The sequence below is a fragment of the Rhopalosiphum maidis genome, chromosome 4 (assembly GCF_003676215.2).
Source record: "Rhopalosiphum maidis isolate BTI-1 chromosome 4, ASM367621v3, whole genome shotgun sequence".
Taxonomy (NCBI): domain Eukaryota; kingdom Metazoa; phylum Arthropoda; class Insecta; order Hemiptera; family Aphididae; genus Rhopalosiphum; species Rhopalosiphum maidis.
The window spans coordinates 5,790,526-5,817,231 of NC_040880.1; the positions used below are offsets into that span (position 1 = coordinate 5,790,526).

The 26,706-nt window shown below is 29.6% G+C and overlaps 2 protein-coding genes across 3 annotated transcripts in view; both read left to right on the forward strand.

Annotated features, from left to right (window-relative positions):
* LOC113561097 (atrial natriuretic peptide-converting enzyme-like) overlaps positions 1-26,706 on the forward strand; it is a 117,776-nt gene that overhangs the window by 43,178 nt on the left and 47,892 nt on the right. For both annotated transcript variants that reach the window (XM_026967318.1, XM_026967316.1), the window contains exons 4-5: positions 21,721-22,149; positions 23,821-24,129. In XM_026967318.1, the coding sequence (XP_026823119.1) occupies positions 21,721-22,149; positions 23,821-24,129 (738 nt within the window). The remainder of the gene's footprint in view (positions 1-21,720; positions 22,150-23,820; positions 24,130-26,706) is intronic.
* Positions 7,670-9,259, forward strand: LOC113561098. The gene is made up of 3 exons (XM_026967319.1): positions 7,670-7,684; positions 7,859-8,186; positions 8,400-9,259. The coding sequence occupies exons 1-3, from the start codon at positions 7,670-7,672 to the stop codon at positions 9,257-9,259; spliced, it is 1,203 nt and encodes a 400-aa protein (XP_026823120.1).

Consider the following 26,706-nt stretch of genomic DNA (forward strand, 5'->3'; position numbering starts at 1 on the left):
ATGTATTGTTGAAACTTCGTCGACATTTATATTATTAAAATGTTTTTATCATTATTCAGTCATTTTAATAAATAAAAAATAGATATTGTAAACGGATACATCATAAACAGTAAAATGAATACTCTGTTTTAATTTAACTATTAAGACCTTTGCATTTTATAGTGACTGTGAGTACCTATCTATGTACTTATATATAACCAAAAAATACATATATGTATACTGTTAAATACTTTTGTTTGTCACTTTGTTTTGATTTATCTTTAATGTATGGTCGTTAATACGTATTGCTATGATAGAAACAACGCAGATCAATACATTTCGGTAGGACATTTTTTGAAACATGAATCACGACTGCTACAAATACGTTTTTATTATTTTGTTAAGATATGTTAAAAACATATATGCGTTATTTTAACCTTGATAAAAATATCACACTATTACTAAAAACTGTGAACAATATTGTTTTCACATATATTAATAACCCCCACACAAACATTACGTAAACAATCATGAAGTTTTTTGAGTAGTATATAAGCACAGGCCACTAGTGTTTTTTAATCATCCACCAACTTTAGTGTTGGAACTAGTTTATTATATTTTATTGTACGCACCTTTTGAACGTACAACGGCAGCCGCTATGAACTGTATTCAGGTAAGTGTATATTTTTAACATAAAAATGACTATGCTTTTGTTCGTTAAAAAAATTTAAAAAAATAATAAAACTTCTATTCCATAGTAATTTTAACAACTCAGTTTTCAAACATGATTGTGTAAAACATTGTTTTTTGAACGGGTCACTAAATCAATCCAAACTAAATGAAAATCGATTTAAACGTATTATTTATTAAATTTATGTATATTATGTAAAGTATACGACGTCGTGTATAGGTATAGTGATGACTGATGGCATCATATATTATACTCAATTCATTGTTTTTGTTTAATATTTTTTCCACGGACTCGAGCGGGCGGCGCCTGTCCTAATTTTTTTGCTTTGCATTATTCTCGTCTATCATTTGATCGTCATCCTTATTGCCATCACAACGTAGCGTTTAATCGTGTATCATGTTATTATTATACTTGTGCAGATCTGTTTGTTTGTGGCGTTGATCGCGAGCAGCTCGCTGCTGATTTCGGCCGACCAAGGATCGAAGTACGGATACGGCCAGACCGAGTACACGAACGGCCATCCTTCGTCCTCGTCTTCGTTCAAATCGAATTCGGGCTCCGGTCAACCGATGGCGGCCCGTCCCAACACCGGTCAGGCGCCGCACGCCCCGCAGAACGCCAGACCCGCGTTCGACAGGAATCAGAACGGCATGCAAGCAGACTACGTTCCCGCGGGCAGTGGCTCGTCGTCGTACCAGTACCGCAACCAGCAAAATAAACGGTCCATAGCACCGCAATACTGTTCGGACGACGACGCGACCGCCGCCCCCCTACAAGCGCCAAAAAACATTTGGGCCCCGGCTGCAGCACCGCCGCAATACTATTCAGCTCCAGCACCCCCGGAGCCACTTCAGTACGACAATTATTATATTTTGCGCGCCGCACCCGCAACGCCTCAATTCTATCCAGCCCGCCCCCTTCTGGCTCCTCGATACTCATCAGCCGCCACTACCGCAGCGGCCCTACCTCTATACCATCATTCGGTGCAGACTGAGTCCGCCGACGAACCGTGTAATTAATAGAACGGAATCGATTGACATTTTGTACTTTTATGTTTATTTAGTTTTGTATAATACTATAGTTTTATACAAAAATCAAAATGTTTTTAAAAAATATACGCTTCATACGAATCTGCAGTATTACTCGTTGCGCGAGAATTTTGTTTTTGTCATTAAACGAAACTCGACCGCGTAGACCGATCCGAGTATATGACATATATTATTGCAATTATTATACTTTGTAATAATTGAGTATATATATATACAATATACATACAAATAACTGTGACGATACAACGATTAACCTAATTACTTTCCGCGGTATTGAGTATTTTTAATTACACAAACATAATAAGTAATATTATTATTGAGTATTGTAAATAAACAGCATATTATTATATAAATTATAATGCGCTCAGTGGAGGTGTAATAATATAATAATAGGCGGTTATCGGGTGGTAGTTGCAATTTTTTCCGATTTTCGTATTATTCGATAATATCCCGCTCTGTTTAAAATATAAAATACTTATTTCGCGTGATAATTTTAATAATTTAATAAACATTAAAAATTACAAATTTAGAATACCCGCGGTGGTATTATTCTTCATCATTTTTTTCATGATGACATGCTAACCAAAAAAAAAATGTTGTCAACAGTTATTATCAGGTGGTGTGTCACATTAGTATATTGCGATTTGCGACACACAAGTTGAAATGAACCATGGCATTTACAATCAAAACATTTTACGGGTATATATTTTCTATCATAGATTTAACTACTCCGACTGAACGTTGCCACTATGATACTACTAAATTTTATTAAAATATTTAGTTTTCAGTGGATTGGTAAATATATTGGTTTTTAATGGTCGAATTGTTTTCGATTTATGTATGATACATTTTTTTTTATGCGAAAATAATAGTTTGGAAATTGAATATATAGGTATGTTACCTAAATTTAAAAATATCGAAAATATACACAAGTGTTTAAAGACCAAATTTTAAAGTAATTTATCATAAATAAAATAAAATCGAAAATAATATTATGTAAAAAATTTTTAAGATTAAAATGTATATATGATTTTTAATTTTAATTAATTGTACTGAGTTTTCAAAATTGGTTATTAAGGATTTCTCACAAGTTTTTATATTAGAAAGCTAAAAATTTAAATATATTTTTAGGCTATTAAAGACCACCGACTTAATAAATTATTACTAATAAAACAACAAAATACTATTTTCATTACAAAATTCATTAAAAATATAGACCGTCTTTACTGAGAATCGTTTTTAATGGTATATAGTATTACTATATATTTATTACTATATACGATGAATTATTATTCAATTCGAAATTAACATATCTATTACCTACTTAATGGCGAGACACACTTAACACCTACTATACGGCAGAGCGATTTCATCGGTTGTTTTCAAATATTCAGTCAGAAGTATAGTCAAAAGTAGTATTATATATATTTATACGAGTTTGAACAACCTACCAAAAATGAAATAAACTGTAATGTTTTAAACTTTAAAACTTAAAAAAAAACTACAAGTACGCTTTAGACATATATTTTCTTAATAATTTAAATCTTTACAAATAATCATCCATTAACCAATTACCTCATCTCGCGACGACGTGTAATAAATCAAGATTTAGTAACATAATAGGTTTTTATAATTCTTCAATATTATACATATAAAACGGTTTACGAATCAATATTTAATGAATACTGGTATATTTTCATTTAAAAATAGACGTTTTATATTAAAATAGTTTTTATAATATATTATAATATTGACTAAACTTCTTGTTTGAAAAAGGATATTATGTTATATTACTTCTATTAAATTATTAAAAATTATTATTTAAGTTGATTTTTTTTTAGTGCCTAAGGTATTTATGGCAATACAATCGGAGTTTTTTGTTAATATTAATAATCTTACATCGCATTATTATTCATATATAACATTATACTAATATATTTGTAGGGCACTATTTATTTATATAGTGATGATTGCAATGAACAAAAAATATTTGTTTATTGTCAGACTTGTGTATTTTGGTTATTGAAAATGTTATATCCAATACGATATGTCTTGGATAAATTTAAATTTCTTATTTACTTGTCACTTTAAGCAAGAATACTCGTTATATATTTTGTGTCGTCCTTGATAACCCGAAATCTCATATTATATTATTTATATAAAGTTTGTACGTGTTGTATAAACGTGTATGTTTATTGTATATTTGTATATTATACGCTTCAATATAACGACGACGACGTGTTGGTGGAAAGGCTTTACGAAAAAAATCTAATAATTTACACGCATCATAAATGCTCGTCACGTTTTAATTTTGACATGGCCATTAATCATGGGATATCATATCTCAAATATGTATACCTACCTAAATAATATATAACTTTAGTAAAATACAATTTACCCTTCTGAAAACGTTAAGGTTTTTGTAAAAGAGCACACCAAACTTGGTAAATACGCCGCTGTTATAATTATGACACACAATATTATAATACACTTTATGGCAAACGCAAATTATTTTGTCGGTTATACACATCGGATTGCGCTAAAGTCTAATACATTAAATGATAATGTCTTACAATGGTCAAACATATACGCTCTTTGATCATTTTGTTGTTGTATAAGTTATTTCAATGCAACGTAAAATATATCGTTTATGCTCAACGATAGTGATATATTTGAAAGCAAAAGCCCAAAAAATAAAAAAAAAATGCTTGTTAGTTTATTTCGACTCACGATATTTATTGATATGTTGGTCAAATAGTATATTGTTGAACGTATTCGACATTTTTCATGCTCTTGCTTCCGAAAACTTCATTGTCAACACAAAGCTGATTATTATTAATTTTATTCGCGCTATATTTTTATAAGTCATTCGACGTATTGATTCTCAATCGCATATATAATGCTCCTGAATTCAATACATGATATTATTATTAAAATGATATTCATTGTTTTTAGAGCAGTTCTTAATGCGATTGATTTTTATTTTGTCAAATGTCGCTATTTCAATTTTTCCGTTATCTCGAACTATACGTTAAAATCACTTTAAAACTACTATTACACTTAATAGCGTTTCACTTTCGATAACTCGAATTAAAATTATGTATAATTGTTTTTTGTTAAAATATCGAATACACAAATAATATTTTTATTACGGTAAGAATGAAAAATTAAGCAATAGGTACATTCAGTTTAGTAATAATTGTGATTTCACGCGTTCGTAGTCAATATTTGTAGTCATATCCATACACAATATAGTAAAATGGAAAATAAACATAAATTACATATCCTCACACTTAATTTTTACATTCTTACAAAAACAAAAGTAATATTAAATAAACGTTAATGAAAGATAAAAAAAAAAATAAAATAAACGTATTCATTATTGTGGTTTATTGATATACGTGTGTAGTATTAGTACTTTAAGTATTCAAATTGTGCATTTTAATGAAACCTAAATGATACCTCGAACTTCTTGATACATCAAACTTTTTCCTGTTCCTCTTGAAATTCGACATAACGGAAATCGATTTTTATATTATTTGGTACGACTGAACTTATAACAACCACAGAATATGTTAAAACTATAATGTAACCACAATATTATATTGACATGAATAATGTTTATAAAGGTAGGATTAAGCAATAATTTTAGGGACAGCGGGCTGTAATAAACGAACAATTTTGTACAAAAAACGATCGTGGATGATGATAAATGAAAAAAACATTTTTTGTCTTTTTATCGGTGAGAGAAGGTACTGTATATGTTCTGCAGTAAAATAATCACTTTTCACAGACATTTGGTCCTTATTGAAATAATATTATTATCATACTGCAGCATAATCTCGATTTTCTGTGAATAAAAATAAAAAATGCTATCTATCTAATCTCGCATGTGAAGAATACTCGGGGATGTAACATAAGCCCGTTAATATTTACGATGCAGTGCGTGTGCAAGTTGACTTTCTGAATACGCTTTTCGTATGACCTCTAATCCACGGAAGCGGAAAACTATACGAATTACGAGCTATACGCGTCACGTGTGTTACATACTTACACAGAGTTACATAATATATTACAATAATGTAGTTTCGTATAAACAGTCCGATCGGGACCGAAAAACGCGGCGAAGGGCCGTACTCGTCTTACACTACCAACTTGTCCGAAGTGTATCAGCTTGTTGCGAAAAATTTAACGATTTGCACACATGATTAAACAAATAAAATTATAATGATAGAAATATAAAACACACTAGAAGTTATCGCACACAAATGTGTGCTATAAATATAAATTTTACTCTTAAAGTCGTAAACACTGTATGCAGATTGAAATTAAAATTTATAAAATATACTGCGAGTTTGATAATATCAATATATTATAACACGAGACAATTTAAAAAAACTACAAAATTAATATTAAAATCACACAGACTAAATAATAAATAACAAAATTCAGTTAGCACCCACACGGTTTTATTCGTCTTCGAATTATATTAAAAAACACTTTATATTTTGTTCTCAGAGAGAACTGAAAAATTATAATCAATATCTAACTAGACGATGGGTTCGCTTCTATTTTGTAACTTTCATAGTTGACATAGGAGCATGTATCATCATCAATATTGTTATTTTAGATAAATAAATGACCGTTTTTGACTCATATGTATAGTGTACATTCACTAACGACTACAAACGTTTAAAAAGTTGTTCATCCGTTAGGTTAACCTTGTATAGCAAAACACTATATTTTCAGTTAATTATCCAATACAGTTATTATTATTTTTTTAAATTCTTATAATTCAAAATTTTTTATTTATGAAATTTGGTTTCATCATAGTTTGTCCACAATTTTATTTACATAATTACATCGTTTTTATTTTTCAAACACATGTAATAGGCTTTTTTTGTCCGTCATACGCCGAAAGTATACCTGAAAGACGTATCTGAAAGTCAAGAATGCTTTTATGTTAATTATTATGCATTAGTAAACGATTATGGCGATTTCAACGGTTACGACTTTATTTACCAAACAAAACATAAATTATTGCGATGTATTTGTTAATTTAATTATATAAATTGTACATTTGTACATATCATATTATTACCTACGTGCAATATTTAAATGTTATACATACATATATATATAGTACACGAATTATTTAAAATAATTAATGATTTGTGGTGTATCACTTACAAACAAAAGTATAAATGTTATGATACGTTTTTGTTTCTTGATCTTTTTTAGAATCAATGTAAGTACTTCATATTATTAGATATATACCATTCAAATAGTTTGTGTATTTTTAATACAATTTACCAAGTATTTAATAGTAATTTATAATTGTAACAATGAACATATTAAAATGTTGAATAGGCAACTGTAATTATTCAGTAATATGATGTTTTTGTGATTTTATAAGACATTAAAAAAATAATATACGTTGTCTTTATTATTTCTAATACCGGAATGTTATAAACTAATATCGGATAATATATACAAAGAAGCATTTTTACTGATCCAAAAATTAATGACACACACATTAAATAAAAACACATATATCGTTGTAAATCTTCTTAGAACGTACAAGCATATAAGAACTTAATGTCATATTAAAACAATGTTTAAATGCAATACGCTTCTGGTCATGACACAACCGACGCAATGTTGTTACAATTTCGTATCGTATCCGTAATTCTAATCGATTTCATTTGAACTACAAGGTCTATGTGTTTTCCAAATCCCCACATAAAACCTATCGGAATGTTCGTCACAACATGTCAGTATATAAGCACCGGTTATCATCTTTTCTATCACACTCAACATTTGGTCTCCCAATAGGCCGACGTGAGCATCAAAGTATTAAATAGTAATACCCTGTTATTTCGACAGTGTATATTGTAATTTGTATCTTTATCCATTCCAATTTAAAAAACTTACAACAACGACAGCCACTATGAATTGTGTTCAGGTAAGTGGATATAATTTAAGTGCAAGACCGAGTTCTAACGATTTCATTACATCCCTTACACTCATCACTAAAGGGAAAAATAAAAACGTTTATCGGTCACACGCTGCCATCTTACTATCTTAGTAATGACATTTTTATCATAACATTATATGCATCCGTGTATTACTCATGCAGATCTGTTTGATGTTGGCCACGAGTTGTTTGGTGCTGGTTTCGGCCAACACGGGATCATACAACTACGCATATGGCGTGAACGATCCGATCACCGGGGACCTGAAGGATCACCGCGAGACCAAAGTCTGCAATGAACAGGTATATGACGAAAACGTGTTGCGCACAGCTCAAATCAGCCGTGAACAATTAATTCCGGTCGCCAAGAACTTCGTATCCGAACCAATCATCTCAACGGTGTCTTCAGCACCGATCGTAAACACCGAATATGTATCCGTAACTCAGTCGCCGATATTGCGCACCGCCGACTTCGAATCTTCCCGAATTTTGGCTCACACCCCGATTTTGGAATCAAAAATCGAGGCCGAACCACTGTCGTACGCACCTCTTCCCAAGTACGCCGCTCGTTCCGAGTACGTCGCCCCGATGACCGTCACCGCCGCTCCGATTTTGGAAACGAAAATCGCGGCCGAACCACTGTTGTACGCTCCTCGTCCTGTAGAGTACGCGCCTCTTCCCAAGTTCGCCGCCCCGGTCACAGTTACCGCCGCTCCGATGTTGGAAACGAGAATCGCGGCCGAACCACTGTTGTACGCTCCTCGTCCTGTGGAGTACGCGCCTCTTCCCAAGTTCGCCGCCCCGGTCACAGTTACCGCCGCTCCGATGTTGGAAACGAGAATCGCGGCCGAACCACTGGTGTACGCTCCTCTTCCTAAGTTCGCACCACTGCCGAAGTATGCTCCACGTCCCGAGTATTACGCCGTCAGCCCCGCACCTCTAGTCGCGCCCAAGCTCCAGACTCCGATCGTACAGTACCAAGCAGCTCCGATCAAAATCATCAAGTCCGCCAAATCGTACGGCCGCCAGTCCACGTCATTCTCACACAGATCGTTCGTCAATCACCCACCGACTCCCGTTCAAATCGCCGCTCCCGTCGCACCTCAGTACTACGCGGCCGCTCTTGCAGCACCAGAACACTACGCACCCGCCCCCAAGGCACAAGAGTATTACGCGCCCGCCCTGACCGCACCGGAATACTATTTGGCCGCCCCGAAAGCGCAGGAATACAACTCAGCCACTATCGCTGCCGCCGCCGCGTGGCAAACCCGTCTGGATACCGCCCAAGCGCAGATCGCCCACCCGTTGCAGCAGGCCACCCGGGCCCTGTACGTGGCGGCAGCAGCGCCGTACGTGTACCGAAGTTCGTCGGGTCCCGCGACTTCGTACCAGTACGCCAACCACTGGAACAACCGCGATCAATCGGCCGCCGGTCTTCAATCGCGCTACTCCGTGGCCAGTCCGCAACAATATTCGGCCGGATACCAGCCCCAGTACGATTCCGCATCACAGTCACAGAGCTCGGGCCAATATGACGCCGCTCAGGAACAACCGTGCGAAAAATAAACTCGGTCGTCGACCCATAACACCTTATGATTTGTCGCTTGTGTGTGTTTATATGACGTGATTATATTATAATTTTTATACTACTAAATAGCTGTTTATTTTTTTAAATTTTATCTGTCGTCTGTTATAATATCTATATATATATGTGTGTGTGTCTACATAAAGTCATGGATACTATCAAAAGTCTATATTAGAAGTATTGATGCGACCCCCCCCCCCCCGAGCTTGGTCTATTTATTTGCGTATAATATAATATTGTGTGGGTACATCATGATTCATATTATGTGTCATAAAAACTGTGCCGACACGTGGACCGCGTTAGGTGACGTGGTCATGGTTTATGTGAACTCAAAAAAAAAAAAAAAAGAAGAACTTTACTCGTTTGCAAACTGTATAGTCATGCAGATTAGAACGGCTATAACATAATAATATAGTATTGACCAAAATGCTGATGAGTGAAATAGAAATATATACGGGGCCCAATAAAACCTTTGGAACGACTTGTTCGTAATAACATCGTAAATATTATATTTGCCGAAATTACATATACACTTTTGTTTTACAGATTTACTCGATAGTAGAAAGGATGAAATAAGAAATACAATTTTTTTTTCCACCAATATTATATTAAACGATTATATCGAAAATGACGGATGATAAAAGTCTTCGGGTTTTTTCACGGGCACGCGTACGGTAACGAGTAATGACAATTAATATGTATTGAGTATGTTTATTATTTTTATACTGTACAGCGAAAATATTGAATGGCAATAAACATATTATTATCGATTTTACGTGTACAAATTATATTAGCTCTTCGGCCATTACAATACAACCGTTGGGTATATAGTAACAAAACGTTACTGCGAGCAACGCGCGGCGCGTGAATAATATTATCGCCCATACATTATGCACAATACACTCGGCAGAAAAGGACCATTGGAAACAATTATTAGCGCCTATACCTATGTTTGTTTCACCACCGCCAAACGGAGTCACTGTGTATAGCCGGCGTAGAACAATGTAATGGATGCGTTCGTGTATATGCATATAGGTTTTATATCATCATTCGGCGTGTATATAGAACCAATATTATGTTTCGTGAAATAGTTACAATGATCAATGATTCGTATTGCAAACGCAGTGCGAAATTATACAGTACCACGTTCAAGTATATTATATTTTGTTTGTCGTTATTGTGATAGGCGATAGTGTTGCAGTATACCCACTACTTGTTATACATTTCTGTGGACAGTACGAGTATAATATCGTCTCCGCACATTGACACGTTAAATGTTTCGATTTTAACTCGTATATTATGGTTTAGTCAATATACTATGTACATCGACACATCGTTTGTTTTAGACTCTTTGTGTAAAAACAAAATATGTTATATTACTTAAAACAATTATACAATAAGATTATACTTTCATTTACGTTCAAACGTATAGTAAGAAAGCACATAATATTATACATAACGGCATTATGATTATAATATCAATATTGTTTTTTTTAAATTAAAATTAATACGTTCAAAAATAATAGCTTTAAATAACGCTTTTATTACATATTATTATTTAGTATAATATAAATAGCAAAATAATAATACTATAGCACGACATTTTTGTTGATTCTATTTTAAGATACAGTGGTCGCCGCTTATTAGACTCACTTTGGAATCAGACCATTTTAGTTCAATAACCGAATGAGTCAATAAGGCAAATAATCCCCAAAAAACAATAATAATACTTATTTACTTAAAAAATAATTATTGCAATTTAAGCTGTTATGTAACATCCTATTTGAATAAAAATAAAATATCGTAATAACCTAAATTTTTCTACCATACTCAAATCACTGCGTTTGTTCATTGTAACTCGAACAAAATATCAACAAAAACACATACAAATGTCTTAACAATATTATTACTACACCCAAGTTATGTAATTACTTATCAAAATATGCCAAATTGAATTTTTATAAGCTGAGGTCAATTGACATTATTCGTTTGGGTAATATTATAACTAACCTATACATTACGGAATTTAATAGTATATTGTCATTGGTTATAATGAATGTTTTATTTAATCTGCAATGCTATCAGTATTATTCGGCCAGAGTTATTGGACGCTACTAAGGAAGTGTTTGACGTTAACATTAGAATTTGATCTACAGCTCTTCGTTCCAGCGTACGGTTCCTGCTATTAGAATTATTAGATTAAGAGTGAGCCATTGGCTATATTGACGAATACGCGGCGTGTACAGAGGAATGATGGCGACGGGCCACTACCGAGAATTGTCGTCGTCCTCGTCGTTCACAGTTCGATCATTATTGACATTGAGGAACCGTGATATTTGCATTACCACCGTCATAAACCACAAAAACTTAACGATACAAGTTAACAAAACGTTTTGATATATAAGCGACTGACTCTTAGTTTTTAATCTGTACACCGAATAGCTCTATAGGTATGTTTCGTTGGTCACAAGTGTGCCAATCTTAATCAAGTCAAATGCATATTATACTAGGTATAGACGGTATAGTTGCATCGTAACATATTTAAATACAATTATTTTTGGAATATGCTATTTAAAAATACATAATAATATTTAAAATATATATTATTTATACTGATAAGTATATATACTCATTATACCTGCATATTTGTTTTAGTAATAAAAAATAATATTACAATAGTCAACAATATATAAGAGTGGGTTTAAAATTAAAATTAACAATCCTCGTGTTTGACTAATCAAAGATTTATTTTAGTAACTTAATGGCTCCATGAATAATTTTGAGAACAACTGGTATAGACATTTCAATACGCAATAATGATATTATTACGGTTGGTCGGCGTTATCGATTCTCGTTGGCAAATCACTACGACCTGGCCTAAAAAACCTGTGACCCATATAACATTAGTTATAATATTAGTTGTATAATGTGTAACTTAAAATTTCTACGAAGTGTAACTATATTATATCATAATCGAGTATAATTTATGTTTTTTTCATGTCATTAAATCTATAATATTATAGTCGATGAGCAGTCTAATAAACCTACGTTAAATCGCATCTTCGAAATTACATTTTCGTATATAGTTATTTATTTATTTGAATAAACAGCGTATATATGGTACAGAAACTTACCCAGGTGACGCCATCGCTATAATGATAAATGGGTTTAAATAGGATTGCAGTCGTTTCAACCACTCACCTGACAAAACTTTACTAGGAATTTCGGTTTTACAGATTTAAATTTTGAAAACAAATCTTATTTTATTGAAAAATGGGGTAACACGTAATTATTTTCACAGTATAAGAAAAAAATAAATTACATCTTAACATGATAAAAATGTCTTTGTATAATCAGCACACCATAGTTTTGAATTAATAATGCTAAAGAAAATTAAAAATATTACTACCTGCTGCATGCCATGAATGCTTGTACCTACCATTTATACACAAGCTATATATTATATTCAACGCGTTAATTTTACTTATTTCAAAAATGTTACAGATTGTCAATTATTATATTTATAATACATAATATATATATATATGTATATTACTTTTGATATAAAATATTTTTGGTATTTTATATTTTTACATAATCGTAATAAATGCAATATAACGTTATAATATATTTAATTATTTACTACCAATTTTTTTATGATTGATAAATAACCTGCGCATCTTATTCCCGGTAAAATAATAATTATTGTTGTATACATAAAATACAAATTTAAAAAGCAAAGCTGAAATTTTACAGTGTGGCTTATTAGATACATGTGTAATGTATATTTTTGTAATAACCAGTGATTATAATATATTACCTACGTAAATCACTAACTAGTTATTTCTATTTTGGGTGTCGATATGATAATATGCATGCATGTTGAATGTAACCTTATTTTTTATTATATAAATCATTTAAATTATAATTCACATTTATTTGCTTACAAATATTAAAACTTAGTTCCTACAATTTACATAAAAATAGATTACAGATACAGCAATAAATTAAAATTCTTATTGTTTCTTTGTAATAATAAATAGTCATTTGTCAATATAGTTAAATATTATATAGTTATTATTGCCAAAATCGTTCTACTTGATCATTTACATACATTATAGTATAGTACTTAATCTAAATTACAAATCATGTATTTGTATTTTATATTCACGAATAGCAAAAAGTATATAATATAAATAATCAAAAACATTTTTTTTGAAGTAGAAATAATGCTTTGGTTTTTGATTTTACCTCCTCTTTGAAAAGTTAAATATATCCTACTAATTATTCTAGACTGACAAATCATCTTCGTTCAGAATCGTTTTTCGTATATAATGATACCTGTCATTGCATTCAAATTTAACACATCTTTATAGTGACCTATCTCTACTATACAGCAGAGCGATACCCACTTGCCCGCCATTTTTAAACAACAATATTATAAAATATATTAGATAAAACAATACATAATTTTTAACAAAAACAACAACAAATATTTTTTTTTATTATTACATATTATTTAAGTAGGTATACATCATATTATAATATTTAAAAATTAAATTTTAATAAGAAAGCGTCTAGAGGGGTATACAATAATTACATTTCATTTAGAATCAAAAATTTCGACAGTTCATAATTTGTTAGTCAAAGTATATTAACAAGCGAAATTATTTCCAACGTGACGTCTTATATGTATTAGGTTCCTATGTATATGTTATAATAAAATGGAATTTGGTATAGTATAATAAAATATATACATATATAAGTACTGTGACATATTTTTATTTAGCAAACGTTACATATAGTATCAATAATATGCCAGTGTTTTGTATTCAGCGAGAGAGAAGAGAACAAGCTATTAGTTTTCTAACGATCACGCGCGTACACCCATTACATACAGGCTACAGGCCGCACGTGCACTATTAAATTATTATTAGCATTTTCCCTTTTATCACAGTAACTCGAATATCATTGTCTTGCACACGAATAAATGGGTACGTGTTTCCGATTATGTAGTATTTCAATTTTTACCACGTATTCAACCAAATTAATTGCATAGATGAATATAATCAGTGGTAGCGTGAATAGCTATTTTATGAAGCGTTCGGTTTCATATACAAAAGTAGCAAAAACCCGCCTCGGGTATCACAATGAACTCAAGCTCGTTTATAATTTACGAATATTTTATGAACTTTTAAAAATCTGAATTGTGTGGGAGTTAGTATTCCACATTAATATACTAGAACAATAGGTGGTCATCAAGTGTTTATTTCGAATAGTTGCTCTGTAGATAAAAAAGTTTATGCTAACACTGCATAATATTATAATTTATATTTATAAAAAAAATAAATTTGCTCATGTACAATATCACTAGGGTTATTGGCAGTATTGAGTAGGATCAGTGGCGTGTCCAGCACAAAATAAATGGGTAGGCTTTTTTTGTTCTATAGTGTGTAGAAGCGTATTTACAACTTTGGCGTCTTAGATGCAAAAATATATTGGCGTCTTTTTTTCCCCTTAAAAAAAACTTAATCCTACAAATTTAACTTCTAGGCTTACAATTTGGTGCCCAGGAATCGCCTCCCTTCGCCTAAATATATCTCTGAGTGTGTGTGTTTATAAATAACATGGAAGATTGGTCATATCACACGGGACATGGCTATAATAATAATATTCAATAATAAATATGAATAATAACATTTTTATTTGTGATAACAAAAACCAAACAGTCAAATAGAAATTGGGCAGGCCCGGGCCTAGTCGGCCTACCCTATAAACACGCCACTGAATAGGATTTTGCATAGTCTTATAAATATCTAATGCTTTTGAAATCTATGCCAATACTATTACTAATACTAATATAATATACAATGATAGCGTTTGTTTGTATGTTCGGGATAAACTTAAAAACTACTTATTCAATCGTCGTGAAGTTTTTTTTGAGAATGACATAGGCATACATTTAGTCCGATAAAATTAATAATTAATTAGTTATTATTCATTAAAATAAATGTATAAATTGTATACCTATATATATTATTACGGCGGCCCGTGGGTTTCCAGCTACCTGTATCCTGACCTTTTTTCTTTTGTATGTGTTTTATCGGCGAGTAGATATGAATAATTGTTCCGAAAAGTAAAATACTTCCGTACCATGTTATTTCAACAATTTTATTATCATAGGTTTATATTTTATGTACTAATATTGTTATACATAATACTAGTGTGCCTTAGTTAGCAAAAACCACTCGAAGAGACGAGTTCGTTGATATATTATAATGTCAGTGGCGGCCCAAGGCACGGGCGAATTGGGTGGTCGCCCGGGGCGCCTCCAGAATAGGAGCACCGGAAGCGCATTTGTAGGTGCTCAAAAAATTGTAAGAACTTATGATGTTTTAGTAAAATAATTTTTTTAAATAATAACGGTGTGTAATAATTACATTTCTTTATAATAATATATTGTTATGTATTCAAGCTATATTTTTAAGGGCGCCATAATATCTTGGGCCGGCACTGTATAATGATTCGCTTATACTATAATGTTATTATAGTTATTTAATTAATCTATACTAATATGTAAAATGTTAGCGTTTGTTTGTATGTTTGGGATAAACTCCAAAACTACTTATTCAATCGTCGTGCATATTTTTTAAATTAAAGAGGACATTACAGAGAAGGTTTTAGGCATACATTTATTCCGATAAAGTTAAAAATAATTAGTTATTATTGATTAAAATCTTGGGCGGAGCCGAGACGGGTATGCTATCATGTAAAATATAATTATTACATCACTCTCCTTAATAAGATAATCTTACTCGTAAAATTTAATCGATGTAGAATAAAACACAAGTTTATGGTATTTTTTGAGGAATATTAATAAACAATAGATATAAAAACAAAATGTTATAGTTTTTAGTTTGCTTAGTATAAAATATTTATTTATAAATAATGTAATATCTACGTATAATAAATTCCTTAAAACTTAAATGGTAAGCGATACATTTTTATGTAAACAAAAAAAACTAGTTTTGGTCTCAATTATCAAGTACTCTGAATACTTGATGCAAAAATTCTTTAATTTTCCGTACATTGATGACTTCCGGGTGTCAACTGAATAATAATAATAATAATTATATAATTCGTAAGTAGAAATTATACTTATTATAAAGTCCAAGTAATAAATTATATTACTAATAACAAATAAATATATTTATTATAATACACAAGATCTCTAATACATACCATCTAATAACACATGGTTTAAATTGTGTGAAGATCCATAAACTACATATTACAACTGTCGTAGTAAAATTGTATTGTTTTGGTGACGCCTAGAATTGGTAGCGATAAAAATACAAAATGTTACTACCAATATAATAGGTACCAATGCTTGCAATATCATTATTTACATATATTCTGAGTTTTAATACGAATATGCAGATATTCCATCTGCCGTTTTCACGCATAATTCAGAAAAAAAGATTGTTTGAACAAAAATGTTTAACATACGCAAAATAACTTTTGACTTTGATGAAAAAACGCGTTCTTGATCTCGAATAACATCAAAAGTTGCAACTTTATAACACGTGATTCAAACGTCGTGATACTTTCATACTTTGTGACGTATTGCCAAATGAATCAAGAACAAATATTTGATAAAATAAAAACATACCCATCAATAAAATGTTCTTTACCTACATCGACGAGAAATTCTCGACGCGTGTTCATAAAACTACCTAATCAAACCTATATTTGTTATTTTAATTAAAAAATGTGCAATTTTTAAAGCTGTTAACTGTAGATAATGATTCAAATTTTAAACATTTCAGATAAGCAAAATGATCTATATTTTTTTAGATATTCATACAATTAAATTGTTATGTATTATTATACCTACGAAAATCTTTTTTAACGACTTAGACTATTGGTTATTTTTAAAACGTATATAGATTGCAATTTTATGTAATTATAAGAATATAAATTTTTCAGTTAAATACTTTTGGCAAGTAAATAAAAAAAAAAAAATTATTATATCCCGATAAATTCCGGCCATTCTTATTATGTTATAACCGACAATTAATTATTATCGTTAAAATCGATTAATTTGTCTGTTTGTAGCAAAACATATTATTTGATTTATTTATTTCAAGATTAGAAGCTATACACGTTAAAGTAATAATGTCCGTCGGAATCGATCAGATCGGCAATAAAACTTAATATATATGCTTTATACAACCTTGCAAGTTTAAAAGTGGAGTGTAGAGAGCCAGTGTAATGGTTCCTATAATTATTTGGAACTATCGTATTCCGAAAATTAGTTCGATTAGAGTGGAACAATTAGAGTAGTCGACGGTGCTGCTCGAATAATTAACGACGAAAATAAAACTGGATTATAGATCCGTTTTTGCCGATGACTATTAATATAAGTCAACGACAGAGGTTACGAAACAAATTTTCCACACTCGTGCCAAACACTGGATTTCCACGGTCAACTTACCGTCAACTACTACAGCCGTATTTTCAAAGCTGCATTAACTGAAAATTGGAAAGTCCTTTGAAACATAAAATCGATGTTGAATAACCATCGTCGGCATCACCGTTGTCGTAGACTGAAAATAAAAATAATTTATACAATTAGCGGGTCAGATTTTAAATTTTCTTTTTTTTCCCCAAGAATCTGCACCACTATAAAAAAAGGTTAAGATATAATAGACATTAGAAAAATAATTTTGTTACACAGTTTACACATTTATTTTAATTGTTACGTACACATTAAAACTTTCTTTGCATAAAGTTTTTTCCATAATATTGTTTGTTAATATTTTGGAGATCTTAATAAATGGTATTTTTTTTCATAATTTTCGTAGATAGTGAATACATTAAAAACCACAAAGAATATAATAGGCACAAAGTGAAAATTGTCAAACTCTTGGCTCGGTGTTTTTAGGTTATTTGATATTGTTTTAGTTTGTAGTAAATTTAACATTGTATACTTTAAGTTGAAAAAATAAAATAACAAATTGTCAATTGAATAAATTACGATTACCATCTTAAAATAGATACAAAGTTACCCGTAAATTTAATACGTAGTTTTGATAAGTACCTACTCGAGTAAAAGTATTCAAATACTTTTTAAGTACCTACTCAAATACGTATTTTATATATTTTTTCTTTTTAGTTTATAAATTTTATATTTGTTTACATAAAAAAAAAATGAGAATAATATGTATATCAAAATGATCGTACACAATAATACTGTATATTATATTTATTTAATGTAGTTTATACTAAATCTAATTTCTTTACCTTAAAAAATAAAACAGTTGAATAATTTATTATTTATACCAAATGATACAGTGTAAAATGCTTAATAAAATTAATTTAAAACATGCAAATGAAAAAAAATAGGTTCTGTTGATTTTTAAGGTAAGGAAACATTTTAAAACAATTGAAAGTATCTATAATTACTTAAATACGAATTTTGAATGCTTTTAGAAATAATTATTTGTATTTGTACTTAAATACTTTTAAAAATTATATTTTACAAGACTACTGATAAATATTTGCGTATTTTTATAAAGAAACAAAATCATAATAAAAAATAAATGATATGAAATTATTTTTCACCTTTTCTGTTTGTATTTAAAAATGTCAAGTTTACGTACCTTATGACAAAAATATGTTTATTATAATCCAGTATAAATAAACGTCATTTTAAGATTATTTCATTTATAAAATTAATACCTATGGGCTATGGCTTATCACAATAGTTTTAATACTAATAAATGTAATAATTGGTAAATCAGATTTTACGTTTAAAATATTATAATTATATTATTAAAATCATGCGTTAAATGAGTGTTGTTAATAGTTAATGTAATTTGTGCAATGCAATGTAGTTTTATATCTTAGAACTTGTAAAAATGTAAGTATTGCTTCTATTAAATTAAAATAGATGAGTAATGTTTAAAAAAATAAAAACTTTTATAAAAAAAAAAAGTTGGTTTGTATATATTTGTTGAAAACTAATAGTTATAAAATATAAGTATTATAAAAACAAACACCAATTTTGAATTTCCCCAACTAGATTAAGTAAGTTTAATCGCGAGGTTTGACTTCAGATCAACTCCAATATTTTGAAAAAACATATTATGATTTGTAACTTCCTATTACTTTGGGCGTTATAAATATCGGGCAGTTCTATATAATGACTGGAAATGTACAGATTATCCGTTTATCCATAATATTTAATGTATAATATATTTTTACTCCAATTATATGATATTATAATCGTAATATTATTCTATTAATATTGTGTAGAATGTATATAACTACAAAATTATATTTTAATGACTTATATGCTATATAATATATAGTTAATATACATAACCACATTGTAATACAATGTAATGCATAATACTAGCTGCGTATAAATAAAAAATGAACTGTCGTAAAGTATAGGTATATTTGAATACTTAAAACTGAATACTATTATTATTACATTATTTGCTTCTCTCTTCATTAAAAATATTAATCAATATTATTATTAAAGAACAATATTTAGGCATTAAATGCACTTTTAAGTTATCTATCAATTACAAAACATCAAAAGAATTTTTAAAGTATCCAATTCATAATTAATTAGCGTAATTAAAACAATTTAGGTATGCATATAATTTATCTTAAATTAAAGATAATAAAAACATTAAAAACCATGATTTTAAAGTGATTAATATATATTTTAATTACAAGTTTTTTTCTTAAAACTATCAATCACGCGTTTGAGGATTACGCTATTTAACAAATGTTACGTAATTTTTTTTGAAAAATAAAGATATACTTGTATTATATTAGTTGATGAAACGTATTTATCAAAAATTTCATCTTGATGTCAAGTAATATTTATAAAAAGTTGTTTAGAATTTAAAATCAAAATGTTTTAAATATATATTAAAATTAAGAGGCTGTTTAGTTTTTCTTCATACAGAAAATACAAGTTGGAAAAATGTCAAAAGTTTTTTTTTTTTGTTTACAGTGCATGCACTATTGTATTTGCACGTTATTGTTCAGAAGGTACAGATGAGGTACTATATTATAAATTATATTATATTTTTTACCTGCTATAAATAACAAAAATATATTTTTTATAAACAATTACTTTGTAAATTCATAGCTAATGGGAAAATACCTATATTTATTTATTTATTTTTGAAATCACGTTTGTAAAAGTTGTTGGTTATATGGTTTATTTGAGTTTATCTTAATAATACTGAGTTTAATATAATTTTAAATTATATAATTATATAATATATATAAATGTATTATATTTAATGTATTAAAAAAACAATATTATAACATTTTTAACTTAGGTACATCAGTCACCAAAAATACTTCGCTGTTACTTATATAAATATTTATAACTATTAAGATTAATAGCACACGTGTTAAGTGCTTTCAAAGAAAATTTATTAAATAAATAAAAATATAATTTAAACTTCAAAGATGTAAAAACAAATACTACGTAGAAAACACACCATTTATAAATATTAAATTATATTATTGACCAATTCCGTAGTAACTTATATAAGTAGGTACAATTTCGGTAGAAAAAAATTTCAAATAAAAATAAGAACAAATTAAATGAACAGCGTTTTATATAAAATAATTGAATGAATTTTATTTTACAATATTATAAATGTGACATTTCGATTGTAAATGCATCTATAGTATAGAGACAGAATTTTAAGTATATAAATAATATACGTGGAACAATTTATTTGTAGCTTTTTTCTAATATGATTTAGTATAATAATAATTTATAAAAAAATAAAAATTATTGGTACTTAAATTTAACATAATGGGATACTGTGATGTTGGGTATAAGTATACACATAATATAAATACGCATTATAAGAAAAATGGTCAAATATACTATAAATATACCGCCGATCGCTGGTATACGCCTTTTTAAGATACCGAAAGAAAACGTAAATAATTCCAACGTATTTTTCAACGCTATAAAATAAACGGTTCACTGATTAAATTTCTCTATATAGACTATACAATATCGTAATTGAAATTTGATAAAATCTAAAACGTGTGATTTTATATTTTAAATTAATACTTGAAAGATTTGATTTTTGTCATTCGGCGCTCTTATATTCGTTGAGTTTTTGTGCGATAATATTGCTCTTAAAATTAAAATTGTCACCTTTAAATATTAATTTATATTTTTACTCATCTCATAATGTATTGAAAACGATCAATAATACTACAATATAAAAATAAAAACGAAGTCTATATACAATGTGGATACAAATCGAAAAACACTCCACGTCGTATAATCTCTTTACTGTTAATATAAGCCACACTGACTGACGTTTCGCTTTAATTTTGCTGGGATGCGTCCTTAAATACGTTAAACGTTTTTTTTTTTTTGCAGGCGTTGTACTCGATCACTCCACCGACAGGGGTGCCTTTGATTCCAGCAAGACGAAATCCGGGACCGCCAGTGATAGGTCCCCGGCCGGCCCAATACAAGTTGCCACCACCGCCGCGTGCGACAAATATCTGCGCTGGCGATTTACCGACCGACCGACAGACCATCAGAGGGTACATCGAAGATCATCCCAAAGACGTGGTCGTTGTCCAACAACAGCCGCAGCAGCCACAACAACCACAACAACCACAACAACCACAGCCACCACAGCAGCCACAACAGCAACCGCAACCGCAGCAACAACCGCAACTACGCGCCAGAAGATTCAAAGTACCGCCACCCATCAAATGCATTTCCGAGCCGCTGGACGGTGGTAGCCGCGAGAGTTACGAGATGATGACGCCAGCTATGACTATGTCACCCAATAGACAGGTGAGGTGATATGGTGGTAGTAGTATTTTGATTAACTTTATATTTATCTATGAAGTAGGTATTTCCACAGTACTTATATATTTATAGCATTATCTAGGAAGGTTATGCAAAAAAGTCAAAACACTGCCTATATTGTAAGTCTTCTATTATATTGCCGGAAATATAGACGCTTCTTTGAAAATGCATGTCCTCATCCATTACATTTCAATAAATAATGTTGAATAAAAATAAGGCTTGAACAATTTGTAACTTATAGATGGATAGGTTAAGTAAAAGTTTCTAGGTTTATACAATATTTTGATTTGACAATCGGATAATCATAACCTTTTTTTTTTTTTATCATCCAACAGTGTAACATAGTTATCAGGCCCTAGGAAGAGTATTAGATCGTGTGTCAAAAGCTCTCTAAAATCTGTTTTGGGTATAATTTCTTTAATACTAAAAGACTAATTTATTAAAACATTAAATATAGCATTAAAATGTTTTTACTTAATGCTATTAGATCAAAATCATAATTGGTATATAGATAGCACATTTCAATAGTATCAGATAGTCGGTATCTACGATAGTTACCATGATAGATTAGATCGAAAAAGAGATTTAAAATTAACTATAGAAATACGATTTTAATTTAAAAAAAGTCTTAATTATTTCAATCGATTACTTTAAATTTTTTATTTTTACTGGAAATATAATATAATAGGTATACGTAATAGAATACCATAATATGTTTCTAAATATTATTAAATAACTAATAAAGAAATTTACACCTATTACTATAAACACCACTAATTAAATATATCTTTGGAGATCTGCAAATTGTTTTTTAACATTTATAGAAATGAACTCGGTTATCTTCAAAAAACACAGCAGGCGAAAAGCTTTCCAAGTTAATTACAATTTGCAAAGATAAGCTCATAATCTTTAACAATTTATATTTGTTGGTTAGAATAGTTTTCAGTGAAATACTAATTTTTTAATTTAAAATAATTAATAAATACAGTTTTTTTTAATTTTATTTAACTTTATTTTTGACAGATGTGCTTACATTTATAACCAAGTTTTTAATGGTTTATTTTTTAAATATAATATATGTAAATACTAGGACTGTGACTATTAAAATAATCTCTATCTATAAATTATGTGACGTAGTAATCACAAAAATAAACTGTATAATGGCTTACGTAAAAAAAGTTTTTTCATTTTTATATTATACAATAGGCAGTATATATTATGTGTATTGAACATATACAAATATTGTATTCAAAATTCAAATATATGTATCAATATATTTTACTTTTCCTACGATAGAGCATAATATATGAAATTTAAATAGTAATAAACACGAAACTGTAATAACATACTTGTTTAATATGTTCAATACATGATGCTTTCATTGGACTGATCATTACATAATAAATATATAATGAATCTTGAAAAGCGTATATGTTGTATGTGCTATTTGTGGGGAATCGGTCAAATTTCTGACGTGGACGTTCATGCAAGCTCGAGTCATTCTAAAACATTAAGTTATATTTATAATATATAATATTATATAATGCTAATAAAACGCGATTTTCAACAATTCTATAATCTCATATCGTGTTGCTGTTGGTCAATATCACGTTCATATAATAATATCAATATACCATGGTATAATAACGTTCACAGGACAGCGGTCACTGGAGTGACTCATTCAGCGTCAACTCGTCGCCCGGCTACTCGACTAAGAGCATGGAAACACCACTGTTGTCATCACACGCCAAAATGATACCGTCCAGGTCGAACAAGAAACGTTTCATATTAGACAGGTACGTGGTGTGCGATCAGTGGAATGGCCGGGCCAGGTTTTCGCCAGCCAACAGCGGTCCGATCAGCTCCAGCAGCACGGCCGAGCTGACCAAGAGCCATTCGACACCAGCCAGCCTGCAAGCAGTCGTCGAGTTCAATGAAAACTCACCTAACTCGCTGCAACACCGGGTAAGTATAGAAATTCAAAAATTCTTAAAATTCGGTTCGCTCCGAATCGAGTTCGTTTATACTAATATCGTATGCTATCTAAGTCCCGTGAGAAAAAAAAACGCTATCGGTGAATTAGATAATAAATCTGAACATTGCAGAATTTTTTAGCGAAATGCCGAAATCGTGAACTTGCTTGGCTAAATTTTGGTAAAAGAGAACCTGTGCTGTAGTTCTGTAAGACGAATTGGAGACTTTTTTTAAATAAATTTGTTTCACAATTAAAAAGTATTGTTTTTCTGTTGTTCATAAAAAAATTTATAAATTCATAACAACACTGTTTGTATAATTGTTCTTATCCCTCTTGTTTGAAAAAAAAATACATCTGGTTAAGCTGTTTCATTAAAATGATTATTATTGAGCAGGGTGGATGAACGGACAAAATTACACAGCATATTATGTACTTGTATAAATAATCCTATATGGTTATCTATATGGTAACTTATATACGTATTTATTGAACTGTAAATATCATTTTTAACTGACATATAATATTTATAAATGTTTGGTTTTAATTATAGGTACACAAGGATATCAATAGCTTTTTATCCGATGATTTAAGTGCAATTAAAATTATTAAAATTATCTTTTATAATGTACATTTTCATTGTCTTTTTAATAACTACTATGAAGCTAAAAGAGTTTTTTGCATAAACTTTAGTTCCAAATCACTATACCATCCGTGTTTGATATCCAATTTGTGTAAGCTGCATCTCATTAGGTTATTAAAACTCCAAAATATTTCATTTACCAAATAAAATCTACAGAAAAAAAATAATCACATTGCAATACATCAACGGTTACTGATAACTTTATAAGCACGATACGATTAGGAATAATATTATGCTATAGCTTATAATGCAATTACATATTTTTATGTTTAAACTTTATTACTCTATAATGATAAGATTGATATTTTAATTTTTTATCATTCGGAATTTGGATAGAAATGAACAATAAGTTGGATAAGTTAATATAAAATTTAACTTTAAAGCAAAATTTATATTTTTCAGTATAACCAAGCTAGTAACCCTTAATGGGTATACTTATAAATACATAATGTTTTAACTCTCAAATCTGCTAACATTTCAGGCAATCTATAAATATTTACAATTTTAGTTGAAAATCAAACATATTATTGTATTCAATATGTGATAATATTATTAATGGATTTATAGATAAATAAAAATTATAAAATATACATCCTATCAAAAATAATCTTGTAGTATATCATCATAGAGTATGGACAATTATGTTCCCTACCTCCACAAAAATAATAGTAAAATCAATGGTCAACGACGTCCGCTAAGCTTCATTGCTTTAGATGATGAGTGGAGTAAGAGAACTATTTTTTAAATACATTTTACAAGAATTTTAAAGTAAAATGTAGCCATGAAATATGAAAAAAAATTCTTTATATTATAATATTACGGTGTACAAGTTTTGTTTTCAAATATTTGATTTTTTATTATATATTCTGAGAAAAATAATAATTTTTATAAATACTAGTTATAAACTAAAAATCAAGACGAAATCAGTATATGTATGTATATTTATATAGAATTATGATTTAAGTTTATATGAAGGATAATATTTTAAAACATATATCATAGTATAGATATTGTTACTAATATTATTATAATTTATAACTAACAGAAACCTCGTGATTTTAGGGTACAAAGGTCGTAAAGGACCGACAGATCAATGTTTCAAGTTAATTGATATTAATGTGTATCGACCATATTATGTAGTTAAACGAAGTTTGATGGCAAAATAATTATTTTCGCTTACATAGACAATATTATGGTCATAAATCGTCTAAATATTTAATACTAGTGAAAAGTCAACCATCAAGTTTTAACAAATTATGAAATATTGAAAAATATTTGATACACTTGTATGTATGTGGTTTGCTCACATTTAGGTCAATATTTATCGATATAAAATACAAATAAATAACATTAAAGTGTCTGTGTGTCTGAGCTGACTTTCAACATAACTGAACCGATTTTGACTGTTTTTTTTTTACAGACAGATAGAATGATTTATACATTCGTTTCAAAAAAAATTGAATTCTTATTGGGCTAAACCATTAGCGATAAAATAAAAAGATACGTTATTGTCAATAGTACTTTTACACCAAATTTATTTGCGCATGTATTTTGTGGTAATAATGGTTTATAATAATTAACAATTACATTAGTTTTATTTTTTTATTGTATTTTTTTGTTTCAAAATCAAAGTTAATAATACATTTTTTTCTTATCAAATAATAGATAATAATACATATTGACATATTATTGAATATGATTTTTGTTTTGCGCAAATCGGCATTACCCAGTGATCAAGTCTATTTTTTTATTATGCAGAAATTTAAACCCTTTACAACTGTGCCATGCATATGAATTTGGTTCTTAAAATACAGAAATTAATGTACTTATTTATTTATGGTTGCCATTGGTTAGAGGTTATACAGAAAAAAAAAGAGTTTTTTTAAATTTAATATGGTTGCCAAGGACAAGAAAATATCTTTTTAAA